We start from the raw sequence: 13,280 nt of genomic DNA on the forward strand, positions 1-13,280 counted from the left end.
GAAGTGATGCAGGAGTGGCCCCAAAGGGGGGGGGGGGGGGTGCTAGTGGGGAATATTTTTTTCATTCATCATTTTATACTCATTTGTACACAAAAAGTGACAGAGGTCGATTATTGGTTTCACTTAAAATGTTGACATGTAATTACTGTGATGTTGACAATATAACTTAAGTCAATATTGTATCAGATATTGAATTGTTAATAATCTTCTTTTGTTAGACAATCTTGCTAGAACAGCATCAGACATTGGATAACTAAGCAGACCTGGCTCTCAGAGGTGACTGCCATTACAAGCCAGCTGGACCAGCCACTGCTTAGCATGAGTAAATATAATACAGATGCTGGGTGTCTAGTCACATATCTGCTCTTTGGTTGGGTGAGGATAGCGTTCAGGGATGCTTTGTGTCAATGGTAGGTTAGGTCTGGAAAATGGTGTTGCTTATTGTGGGGCTCTGAAAATTTATGACGGCATGGCCTGATGAGCCCTCATTGGCTCCAAATAGCGGGTAAACATTATTAGCTCATATACTGAGCTTCCATATGAATGTCCTCCCTTTCTTTGGCACATTTAATTGTGTATTCGTGATCCCTTTGAATCCATGGATTGATATAATGATTAAAAAACATGAATCAAGTGATTCTTAAGTGTTTGTCCTATCAGTAGGTATGAAAAAATGACTGACGGCTGATCAGTTTATTTGATATATTATAGCTCTTTATGACAGCTTCACGATCCTTTAGTGACAGACACTTTCCTATCTGTGCCTCTGAAAGCAAGGTCAGCCGCTAAATGCCACATCAGGCATTGTTACTCTGCACTGTCAAACAGGAGCAAAGCGTTTAGCACATCGATTTTCCTCAATTTTTCTCTTGCTTAGATTGATCCTCATCTAGACGTCTTTGGGAAGTGATCAGTGCTCTTCAGTACACTTCAGTACAATTTTCAGCTCACAAATGCATCATTTAAAAGCTAGTATCTGTTTTTAAAAAGTAGCAGAAAACGCTGCCATGTACATGTCAGGCAATGGCACTGGGTCTATAGAGAATATACAGTAGGCATTCAATCCTAGAACATGTGCAGGAGCTATAAGCTTTCATTAATAGATCCTCTGTATTTGACACCTCTGTAGAATACGTTTGTAGTTAGCAAGGCTGTACACATTTAAGACCAAACTGCTTTAGCTAAAAAGGGCCTCAACCAGTTACATGGCAAAGCAGAGTCGCTTTTCACAGCTTTGTGCCCACACTGCACTGACAGCCTGGACTTATGTGTTTCTACAGCCTGTGTGTTCATGCACTGAAATGATATTTGTGCCTGAAAGTATATAGAATAAAATAAATAAATACTTGATTGGACAAATGAAAAAACAAATAAACATTAACAGATGATGTGCTTTAACCCACTGTCTTAATGCAGAAAAGGCAACATTAAAACATGCAAACATACCAGTAAGAGGGATATGAACTTATTAACATTTACTGCATTTTGTGCCCTGTTATGCAAAATCAGGAGGCTCCCTGATTGCTTGGCCTTACATAAAAGTGAGCAGATTATTTGCACAGCAAAGTGCCCTTTTTCCACATACACTACTCTGGGAATGTTTGTATGCATCCGTAATTTGCCTGCTGATGCATTATGCATAATAGATAATGCATTGTGTGCAATCCAGGCAGACCTTGCCTGATCCAAGAGCGGCATGTCATTCCAGTATGGTGTGATTGCTGGTTGAGACAGCCACCATGCATCACACCTCCTCCATGCAGTCACCCTGTGTCATAACAAACAATCCTATACAGTATGCTGTAACTTTACTTTTAGTCATTTTCACAACTTTATTCATATCTTTTGAACCCCCCCCCCCGAACTTCATTCATATCCTTTGAACCCCCCCCCCTTTCCGAAAAAGGTGAACTGAAATTCATGGGTGATATTAAGGACATTTTCTAGGGCTCACAGCATCCAACTGTTTTCTCCCAAGGAAGGTTACTTTTGGAAGGCAGCTCAAAGGTGCCATTCAAAAGGCAGGTTTGTGATTTTGAATGGACAATTTAGTTGCTCATTTCACCATTCAGCTCTCATTTAGAGTGAGCAGTGACCTGTGTCATATAGACATTGGATAGAGGTCAGGCACCGTCAGCTGTACTGCAGGGTGCTATAAAACACGAGTGGGGTTGTGCTTGTGTTGGTTTATAAAGACACAAGAGTGTAAACATGCCTACACACACCAGATGAGAGGTCAGAAGTCAGATGAAGTGATAAATAGAGGTTTGCTGGCTTTATTTACTGCGTCTCTTTACACAAGTGTGACAGCATACAGTAAATTCTGTATTATAGTGTTTCTGGTTCTGCACTACAGTAATTCTGGCCTCATTCTCCCGTTATGTAATAAGATAAGTGAGATGTAAGTAAAGGAACACAAGCCATCACTGCCATGTTCAGCCAGTTTTTATGATGAAAGCACATTTAAAAGAGTATCCAACAAAGTTATTGTTACACCTGAATGACTAGAGACATAGGTTACATCCTGCATAAATTTACCATTATTAACCTCCCTTATTTCATTCATCAGTAAAGGAATCAAAGTGGTTAATTTTTCAGAATAACCATGTGGGTAATAAAAGCCTGAATTGACATTTAAACTTTACTGGTTGTCAACAGCCCCTCTAGTGCCCTTCCTTTCACCAGACTTGAGTTTGGGCAGCGTGTCTTCTTGTGACACGGAGTGTTATATGTGCCAGGGCATTAGAGAGCCCTTCTTAATCCAGTTTGTCACACTGCTCTCTCTGGACTGGGGTAATTTCATGGTGTTGAACTGCTATTGATAGAGGCCTGGTAAATGAGGCACGCAGCAATCGTTAACTCTAATAACCATAAAGATGTGAGCATTGGAGTCATACAGGCCCACGAGAGGAAACCCATACAGGTGATTAAGAATCGACCAGGGCCGTGGCCAGCAGCACCTCGCATCTCTTATTCATACTAATGGAATTACCTGTTAATGATGTCAGGACTATTACCACCAATGGTGCAATTATTGCACTATATCCTTTTCTTTAAACTGGAGTCAAATTACATGTCTCCTTGCATAAGGAATACTGGTCAAAAGCAAGGTGCAAAGCATAAGATTCTTTTTGTTAATGTCATTTCCCCCCTAGATTTTTCTTCATTTATCAAACTGTAGTAGAGCAGTATTCAGTATTCTCTAGAAGTGTAGTTAGATTCAGAAGTACGCTATGCCAGCAGAGGGGAAAAAACGGCATTGTGATTTGTGTGACTCCGCTATAGTAGAGTCAGTGGTTTCTGACAGTCAGCTTGAGCTCCAGAGTGTCTTTCTCTCATCTCCTCCCTCTCTCCCTCTCACCGACTTGGTCCCCCTCTCCTCATCCCTCCCTCAGGTTTGTGGTAGAGCCAGCCCCTACTATAACTTCTTTGTACACTTGTTTGTCTACTCTCATTACTGTGGGTGATGCTGCCTCAGGAGGAAAGTGAAATCCAGGCCACAGAAGAGTCAGTGAGAAACCAACCTGAAGCCTTCGCTCCTGCTGAGGTCAGGAAACCATATGGATCATTTCAGCAGGGTGCTGATGGGCACTTGATAAATGGTGAAACCACTCCAGCTCCAGATGCATCAGTGACACATGGGTCAAAAGGTTTTTTAGATTTGATAAATAATGGTTAACTGTCCCTTGGAGCATTTTGTTTGTTACTCTCCAAGACAGGTTGCACTATAAAATATCCTAAAGCTGGCTTTCCACCCACTTCTTTAGATGTGTTTTGCACTGAATGGTGCAGGCTCCTGTGGTAGCCTCCCTCCTTGAGGCTACTTTTTATTATTCATTGGCAGGAGTCAGCTCTCTGGGAAAGGGCTTCACAGTGAGAATGAGTAGCTGGGGCTCAAGCCTTACTGGACGATTTACTCTCAAACACCGGGAGAATGTCAGCACTGCAAAGAAGTCCAAACAACAAGAGGACTTCATGATGCTTTTACCACCAAACAACTCTTTCTCATAGGTACACACCAACACTGGCACCTCCATTCAGTGATGCATTGTGGTACATGCACAGAAATACTATGCACTATGCATGTGGTCCCTCCCTGCTTTTCTCTTACTCTTGCTGGTTCACACATCACCTCCATACTACAGGAGGTGTGATTTACAGGGCATTAGCACCACAGAAGTGATATACTCCACCATGAAATTATACTGTAGCAGTGAGGTCTAATTCTAATTTTGCTTCACATACCATTCATTTTAACTGGCAGTGTTACAGAAGCAGAGGAATGTGATTAGTCAACGAGGGTTGTGTAAATTGTGATAAAATATATAAACCGTATCAGCTGCCAAGAGGAAGGACATGAAAAGTTGTTCCCTGGCACTGCCTCTAAGGCCTCCATTTGGAATCCACTCGACAGTGCTTTGTAGGGTGTTTAAACATTAGCCTAAGCAATCGGGGGGAGTGTTCATGAAGTTCCAGCTTGATGTTTAAGTAATGAAAAGCAAACTTCTGATGAGCATCATTAAACATATATGCAGGGGGACAGCTGGCCCACAGCCACTTCAGTGCCTGTGCCTCTTGAAGCTGATCATTAATATCCTCCTTTTTTCTACCCTCAAATGTGACAAACATAAAACTAATAGAGAAAGAATGGAGCGTTTTAAATTCTGGACATATCCTACAACTTCTCAGTTCAAGATGCATTTCATTATGTTGAAAACTGTGAGTCATAAAAAGGGGTCATTTTAATTATGCATTATGACTTAAATAACACAAAAGTTGACAGAAATTAACCGGCTCAATAAACAATCTGCCGCTTAATAAAAGTTTGTGGGGCTTTGAATTGACTTCTCTGGAACAAAGTACAAAGTAACTTCCTTCTCTTGCAGAAAAGCATTAAGTGCGGGTGAAAGTCTCAATTTCTCTTCCAAATGTGCATCATTTTCAGCAATACTTTGAAATGCAGCTCTCACTCTGCTTCTTGAATAAGAAGCGAGAGCCAAATTTACATTTCTTAGCTCTACACATGTCTGCATTTATTCACTGATGGCAAATAAACACTGACAGCATTTACTGACATAATTGCTGTTGCCACCTGAGATGTAAATTGACAATTAGCAGCACTAAGACAGTGTATAGCTGTGAGTTAAATAGCAGCACTGGGGAACAACAATAACCGCACGGAGAAGGACGGATTGTGAAGAAAGCTGGACTGTGGTTGATTCAGCATCTTCCTGGCTGGCAAAACAAAGCAGGCACTCCAGTGTGCTAGTGGAAAAGAGTCATTTTCACCTGAGTATGCACTGATTAAGTTGTTATGAAGAAACCTTGAAAAGCTGAAGTTTTCCCGGCTGCCGTGTTCTCTTCCTTGGCCATATGTCATTACTTAATAACTGTAGCAGTCAGAGAAAGCGAGAGAGAGAGAGAAAGTTGACATAAATGCTTGACGGTGGTGAGTCAGTGATTACTGCTCTCGGCCACTCTGCATAGATTATAGTTGCTGATGCTGACACTGAGCCAAGGTGTAGGGGACGCAGTTTGTTTTTCTGTGGTGACATTGTCATTCCACTTGCACTGACTGGATCTCAGTGTCAGAAAATTGCCAGCTGTGGTGAGATCAGAAAGAAATCAGGTGCCTGTAGCATATGCTCTTTGTCACTCAAAGGTTGAAAAGAAACTGTCTCCTTCATTCATGTGAGCCTGGAGACTTTTGGTGAATAAATTGTCATGGGTTACTGTGACCTTGAGTTTATACATGGGTTTTAAGAATTTTAGGTTTACCGGCCTAAATATAAGACCGGCTCACCACTTTTCAAGCACCCGTTTCCCTGAGATACTCCTAATCCAAGGAGAGATGAGTCTCTTCTGTGCAGGCTTTCCCACATAAATGTGAAACATGAACTAGTACCATTAAAGTTTAACATATCTGACATATCGGTCACATACTGACACACTATTTTGCCAAGTTTTCGGAAGCACTCACAATTATTTTTTCCAGCGTTTAGCCTGTTTTCAGACCGTCATTATGTTCTGTGACCGTGGTAATTCTGATGCCAGATGATTCTGTCCATGGTCCGTTTCTGCAATAAAGACAACAGGAGATGCCATGAAGTCATTTTCACTTGTCATGAATTTATTTCCTCGGTGGCAGAAAACCCCCACATTGACAAGCATTCCGAAAGTCCTGTACGTTAACATGGGCTACCAAAACACGTTTAGGGCTGAATAGAAATGTATTATAAACATCTCATTATGGTCATACTGAAGGACCCATGGCCTTGCAACATTAAGGTGTAAAGTGTCCATTCAAAAAGAACATCCGAACATCTGATGTTTTGAACATATTATTGTCTAGTCCTCAAATATACTGTAGGATGAATAAAAAAACCTTCTCATATTTGGACCAGTATGGTACATTTATGTATGCTTAAAGTGTAATTATGCAAAATGTCTGATAACATTTCCCACTTGTCAGATCTCAAACTCACCCTGACCTGCTGCTAACACTCTAAGCTTGAGTTTTTTTTTTTCCATTTATCTATTTCCAGATTTTACAACCATCCTTCATTAACAGCTCCTAATTGGCTGTTGGGCTAAAGTGAAAACAATGAAGCATTGATTTCCTTAAACATAATCACCTCATCTAGTCATTTAATGGCTGCTGTCACTGTGGGCTGCTGAGAGAAAAATGACCACTCACTAGTCCCATTGATGCCCTTCACCTCCTCTAAAGGCTAGAGTGCACAGCTTTACTCCATCTTAGCAGGCTGGTTTAACCCCTTTAGCTGTCTGACAGGCTCCAAGCACTACATCCATCACTCCATGCAGTCATGTCTTAAATTGTTATAATCCCATGGCGTACCAGAATGTTACCACTGTGCACGTGAGCAAAAAATATCCATTGTAAAACACCACAAGTTTGCAAATAAACAAACCCACACATACTCAGACGCATAATGGAAGGTCCTTTACCTCACCCTGAGCATCCATCTACCTGGATGGGATTATGTCTAGTCCAAATGGCCATTTGTCATCTAAGTGGTTCTCTGGACTGGCCCGGCAGAGTCATCGTGAAGTCACTTACACTGCTCCCTCCTTCACATACCAGATGGTTCATTGTGATCACATCTAATGTCCACCCAGAAATGTGTTTGTCCATGGACAACTAGATTGGTAGTGGTGGTGGTTGGTGGGGGGGGGGGGGGGGGGGGGTTCCCAAATTCCACTGGCAATAATTATAATAATCATGCCAAAGTTAAGAATAATCATAAAATGTTCTGTCCGCATTAGATTTATTCAGTCAGAAGTTTAAACATAAACCACATTCACAATATTCCACTGAAAAATCGTTTTTAATAATCTAGTGTTTTTACAAGCTTTAGTCTGACAGATAATTTATTATTGATTATTACTAATGATTATTTTGCCAATCATACCATATTTTTGTACATAGTTTTGTTTTTATGTATTGTTTTTTAAAGTGGAAACAGGGGAGACAGAGGAAAGGACCTGTGACAAAGGTCGCCAACACACACACTATGCCTGGGTATATGGTGCACCACGCTGTAACCATTTGGCTATCAGGGCGTGCCAGCCCATGAATATTTGATACAAAAACTTGCTTTTGTCTCATTGAAAACCCAAACAGTTACAGATCAGGAAAAGTCACACTCAAACAAATGATATGCATATCAAAAGGGCTACGTTTGTCCCTCGTCAGATGTTTGCTGGTTACACTTCTGTAGTGCTAACCTCCAAACAGAGGGAACAGAGGGAACTCAGACCAATTCAGTATTTATGATGCAAAGTAAAGTTCGCACTTTTTCAGAGATATGCTTCAACTTGAAAGCAAGTCTACAGGTTGGAAGGTGTCAGTAAAATATTCAACAAGCCAACGCATTGTGGGGTTTGGGGTTTTAGCACACGCAAAGGAATTTTCTCTTCACTTTTGTAGTCTGTGTTCTGCCTCCTCCTGCCCAGAAACATCTAACAACAAGCACTGAGAGAGTGACATTAATACTACACGACAGCACGGCCCAGCAGGACTACAAATGTTTGGCTTTTAATCCAGGACTCGGCCTTTGGTCTGGCCACAACAGGCATTGATGGGAATGGGAGAAGAAAACTGTTGCCAAACTTCTCTGGGCTACTGGGAGCTCAGCTTTGTAATTCATGACCTGAGCCATTTCAAGCATTTGCACAACCAGTCCAGCCAGAGAGACACACACCGGTTGTTGTCATGTCAGTGGAAGTAAATGCTTCTTCTCACCGCAGCAGGATATCCTCTTTAAAACTTGGTACAGCTAAGTGAAATAATACACAGAAAAGATGGAATGTGGTATTTGGTTGTTTTTACACTATTGTTCCTATACATCAAGGAGGATAAGTTCTCCTCTCCTCACCTCTCCTCTGTCCTGGTATGAGCTCCAGTTTAATTGTGGGATGCTGGTGTCTGTTGCAGTGGCTGTCATGGGATGATAAAGAGTTTTTCCTGGGGCACAAGGAAAGGGGAGAGTGGTGATGGAGGGGCTCTCTCCTGTAGCTCCGCTGGCTGCATTAGCCCCACACTTTATAATTGTGTGAAGGGGGCACTTCCAGTGACTCCCTCATTACTCACAGGCATGGCCAGTCCCTGGCAGCCAGACGCACCTTGTCCTCTAGCACTTTCTTTCTCCACCCGTCTTGCTCATTTCAGAATTGCCCCTCCTCCTCCCCTGGACAATCCTCCCCATTGTTATTTTGACCCAGCACCACCAACGGCACATTTCACCTTCTCATTTCACTGGATTTTTTTTGGCTATTTCCCTTTGTCAAACTGCGACCTATTGTACAGCACTTGCTCTGACTAATGTCACCTATGTTTTGGAGTTAATGCATTAGTATAGTATAGCCCAAATCTGTATTGGCTCAGTCCTGAGATTCAAACATGTCATCCACCTACAGTCACAAGAAAAGGTAAAGGCACTGTTTGCAATTTGCTGGTTTTCTGTATACATTGGTCATGAAATGTGATCTGGTCTTCACCAAAGTCACAAATATCAACAAACACATTATTTCTAAGCTGATAAAACACAACAGTCATGATCTTTCCTGTCTTTATTGAACACACCCATTAAACATACTAACTGATGGTGGATAAAGTAGTGGCATGAAAGATCATGACTGTGTTTTATCAGCTTAGAAATATTGTGTTTGTTGATATTTATGACTTTAGTGAAGAAAACCAGGAAAGTACAAACAGTAGTACAGTACTTTATCTTGGGACTATAAGGTTCACGACTGCCAGGTTTTACTAGAGGAGCTCAGTCAAACGAACCATCCTCCTAAATCATACAACACATGGAAAGTATCAAGGGTGCAAAGACAGGCACATTAATACTAAATATATTGTGTGATGTTCATCATGGACTGATTGGTGTGGTGTGAAGACAGCCAACACTGAGCGAGAGGCAATTAGATTATATAATTAAGATGCCTCTAGGGCCAATTTGTTACACATACTCACACTGTAAGTGCCCAAGAGGAGGCAGCGTGCCTCATGTGATATGATGTGAGGTTGTCAAGGTTCCCCAATCTTTTATTCATATTATTGTCCTTCCTTTGGATTGTTACAAACATTGTATAATGTACAGTATAGTCAATGTCACATGTACTGACTCTGTGTTGCCCTCTGTGTTTTTCTGCAGAGGGTGGTACATGTGAGGTGATTGCCGCCCACCGATGCTGTAACAAGAATCGCATTGAGGAGCGTTCGCAGACAGTCAAGTGCTCCTGTTTACCGGGAAAAGTGGCTGGAACAACACGCAACAAACCCTCCTGTGTGGATGGTGAGGACATCTGATGGGTTTTAACACTGTGCTATTGCTGACTATTTACACGTGAAGTCTCTTTTGAGGAAAACTTCTTATATGTCTGATTATGTACAAATTACATCTGGCACCAACATTCAGTGCCATCATAGGACGTCCTATGTCCTATAAGTAGAGCAGAGGAACCTAATGGCATAGTTATCATGTGCAGACAGGGATGCTGACATAAAAAAGCAATTTAATATAATCTAGGTACACGGAATTATCCACTACTGATGTTCTTTTCTGATGATATATTTAGTAAATAGCCTTCACTAGGTGGCAGGTGGGGCTAATTTACGGACCTGATTTTGAAAACACAGGCTAGGGAAGCTGGAATCACAACAGAATCACTGTAGGTACCAGACTGTCATCGAGGTGGGTGGGATAGCAGAGATACATCACGTCCTGTCCCGTCTTCACTTGTTTTATCAGACAATGTGTAAAATTAGTTTGCTAGTTAATTAGATAATGTACTGTTACTTAAAAATGTTAAAATGCAAGACCTTTACATCTTGCGTGACATTGCTACTTCTGTTTAAGTAAATGATTTGAATACTTCTTTTATCACTGAAGATTACATATTCAAAATGTAAGATGGGATTATCACTACCATTACATTTAAAAATGTTTACTCTTCATGTGCTTTTGTACAAATGTCTGACCAAGGCCTACACATTCCAATATAATTTCTTATGCTGTCTCTGATTTTCCTAATAATAAAAATGCATTCAACCATTACGAACCCCCAAGTAATGTGCTGCCCTGCATCACTGGAGGTAGAAGATGATCCATTTGGGCTGCTAAACACCTGAGCAGGGAGTATGTTGCAGATCACATTGCCCAAGGCAATTCAGGCTGGTGGAAATGAATAACTAATAAACACAAGTCAGGGAAGCTCTAGGCCAGTGCATCTGAATTACTTCACCTGAGAAAAACAATCAGAGAGAGGCAGCTCCTTGAGAAGAAAAAAAGTTGACAAGTCTGCTGAGACAGAACTGCAGAGCACCGTTCAAACTACTGCTCCTCAGTCTCAGTCTTTTCACCTCCACCATCAACAGAGATTAAAGTCATCTCTCTGACTGCCCTCTTGTAAAGAAATGACACCAAATTATCTTCATTATGAAGGACGTTACACAAAGGACCAGACAGGCCTGCTCAGTGGGATTCATGGCATTGGCTAGCCACAGCTGACACTCAAGAAGATCCTAGAATATGAATTAGATAAATCATGCATGACAGAAAAGAACTTTCTCCTGAAAAAAATTATCCAAAACCCTATAAAATGTGAGACCCTATAAAAGTCCTTGAGACATTATGTTCAAAAACATATTTTTTTGTTTGCCTTCTTGGTGGAGACATCTACTGAATGAATCATTTACACAGCTTTGACTTTGAGATGCAGCTTTTTTAGCAGAATGTGTTGTCCTTGTACAGAGAGGCAGACAACCAGACACTGTCTCCTGAACACTGGACTCCTTTTATATTCATTCAGATATGTCTTTTTCACTAAACCAGGCCTAGACAAAAAACATCAGACTGTGACTTTTTTTTTTTTTTTTGCCCACTACTAAACCAAGTTACCTAAATGTAATATAAAAGGAGAATAGAAGTTGGTGCGTCAGGTCTTTTTTACCTCAAGATAAGTAAAGAGACCGTGGGTAGGCGTTTGACACAGCTATACAAATCAAAAAATAAAATGACATGGACTAAGGCACAGAGGTGGAGAAGGAAGAAATGCCAATCTTTGCTGTTAGTGTATTGATTAACAAGCACTAATTGAGGCAGAGGTGGTAAAAATGATAATGACAAGTCACTGAGCAACAAGCTAAACTGCACTGCACCACACAGAAAGAGTTCAGGGGACTGGGCATATAACAGTAATTTAATTTCCTTTAGCTGGAGCATTTCCATTGTCTTTTGGATCATTTTGACCTACTTTAAAGTGAACTGGGCTGTCTATTTCGGCTATTTAACAGTAAAACTACCCTGGGATATGGAGTGAAGGGCAGACAAAATAATTATGTGATTAATAACAACAGCTCATTTGTAGGTGGAGATGTCACACATTACAAACAAACAGTTTCATTAAAAGGAACCTTTTTAGTAAGTGTGGAAATAAATGGATACGGGGGTGGGAGCACTCCAGTTAAGAGATTTTGATTGTCTAGGAAAAGCTACACCTGAAAGTTGTGTGTATTTGGCAACCGCACCCTGCAGGCTACCGTTGCTCTGTGTGAGGGATTATAGACTTGTGGAGTCAGTGGTCTGTCCCCTCAGCAGTGCACTGGCCTGCCCCAGATGGAGCTTTCTCCCCAGGACCTGGTGTTATTAATGTTCCATCTAGATGAGGAATGATGCTGCAGCCCAGCTCATCTCAACAGCTCCTCGGGGACACCTGCCACCACTGTACCATATACAGGTTCTGCCCCCCCCCAAATATACATAGGTATAAATATTTTTAAATAAAGAATAGACAGTGTATATTCAGAGGTCATTTGGTTTGGACACACACAGAGAGCCTGAATGAACACTCCTTTATCTTTAGCCAAATTTTCAGAAACAGACATTCTCCCTGATGTGTTCAATTATTGGTCATTAACATCAAACTACACATCAAAGCACATTAAGTTTAGTCTCGCTGTCCGCTGTTTGCTAACTTGTGAACACAGGCCACGTGAGGTCATTTCAGTTGCTAGTGGTAACCGATTTGGATGTTATTAATATTTGGGGATGTGATGACAGCTTGTGGTGGGAGGTGTCATACTCAGTGGGGATTGCTGTCAGATTATCCCTATAGTGGGAAACGATTATTAGATTTGACAAGGAGAACTATGTCCCAGTTATGTTAGGCCCAACAAGGCTCTTAGTGAAGGCCATCCCTTTTAACAAGTCAAATGCTCGTATCTCTCCAGCCTTGCCGCGCTGATCGCGTGCACTCAGATTAGGCACTCATCACTGCACCGCTGCCTTTATCCCAGTGTATGAGACATGTAAGCCCTCAGCCACAGTACGGACAGATACACACATACATATGCAGTCGTTTCCTCAACACATGCATGCAGATGCCCTATATGCACACATGCTGCCATTCTGTGTTGCCATGTAGCTGCTGTAGCCATAAAGTCTTTCAACAAGAGATGCCCACTCGCTGCTGATCACTGATGGGGAATGAACCCTTCTGTCTGGCTGCAGGCACACATAGCTGAGTGTGGCAGGTTGTCATGGTACATCTGAGATCCATCCAGGGGGACAACACACATAGATGCTAGTTGAGGGGAGGGACAAGAAATGCTACAGTTCCTCCACATACATGACTGATCAAACAGATGCATGATATGAATGAAAGCAGCATATCATAAGCATGCTAGAATATGATGCGCAGCCTGTTATGGTCTTAAAAACATTATTGCCTCATTACAAGCAGGGCCATCA

General features: G+C 41.5%; 1 protein-coding gene and 1 long non-coding RNA gene across 7 annotated transcripts in view; one reads left to right on the forward strand and one right to left on the reverse strand.

Moving 5' to 3' along the window:
- tafa1b (TAFA chemokine like family member 1b) overlaps window positions 1-13,280 on the forward strand; it is a 121,703-nt gene that overhangs the window by 93,499 nt on the left and 14,924 nt on the right. For all 6 annotated transcript variants that reach the window (XM_020593232.1, XM_020593230.1, XM_020593231.1 and 3 more), the window contains exon 3: window positions 9,684-9,824. In XM_020593232.1, coding sequence (XP_020448888.1) covers window positions 9,684-9,824 — 141 coding nt within the window. The remainder of the gene's footprint in view (window positions 1-9,683; window positions 9,825-13,280) is intronic.
- Window positions 5,163-13,280, reverse strand: part of LOC109956261 (uncharacterized) — a 15,621-nt gene continuing 7,503 nt past the window's right edge. Inside the window, exons 2-3 of the long non-coding RNA XR_002274385.1 lie at window positions 5,981-6,077; window positions 5,163-5,390 (exon numbers count right to left, since the gene is read on the reverse strand). This is a non-coding gene — a long non-coding RNA (uncharacterized LOC109956261). The remainder of the gene's footprint in view (window positions 5,391-5,980; window positions 6,078-13,280) is intronic.

Source organism: Monopterus albus, unplaced genomic scaffold (assembly GCF_001952655.1).
Source record: "Monopterus albus unplaced genomic scaffold, M_albus_1.0 scaffold18.1, whole genome shotgun sequence".
NCBI lineage: Eukaryota > Metazoa > Chordata > Actinopteri > Synbranchiformes > Synbranchidae > Monopterus > Monopterus albus.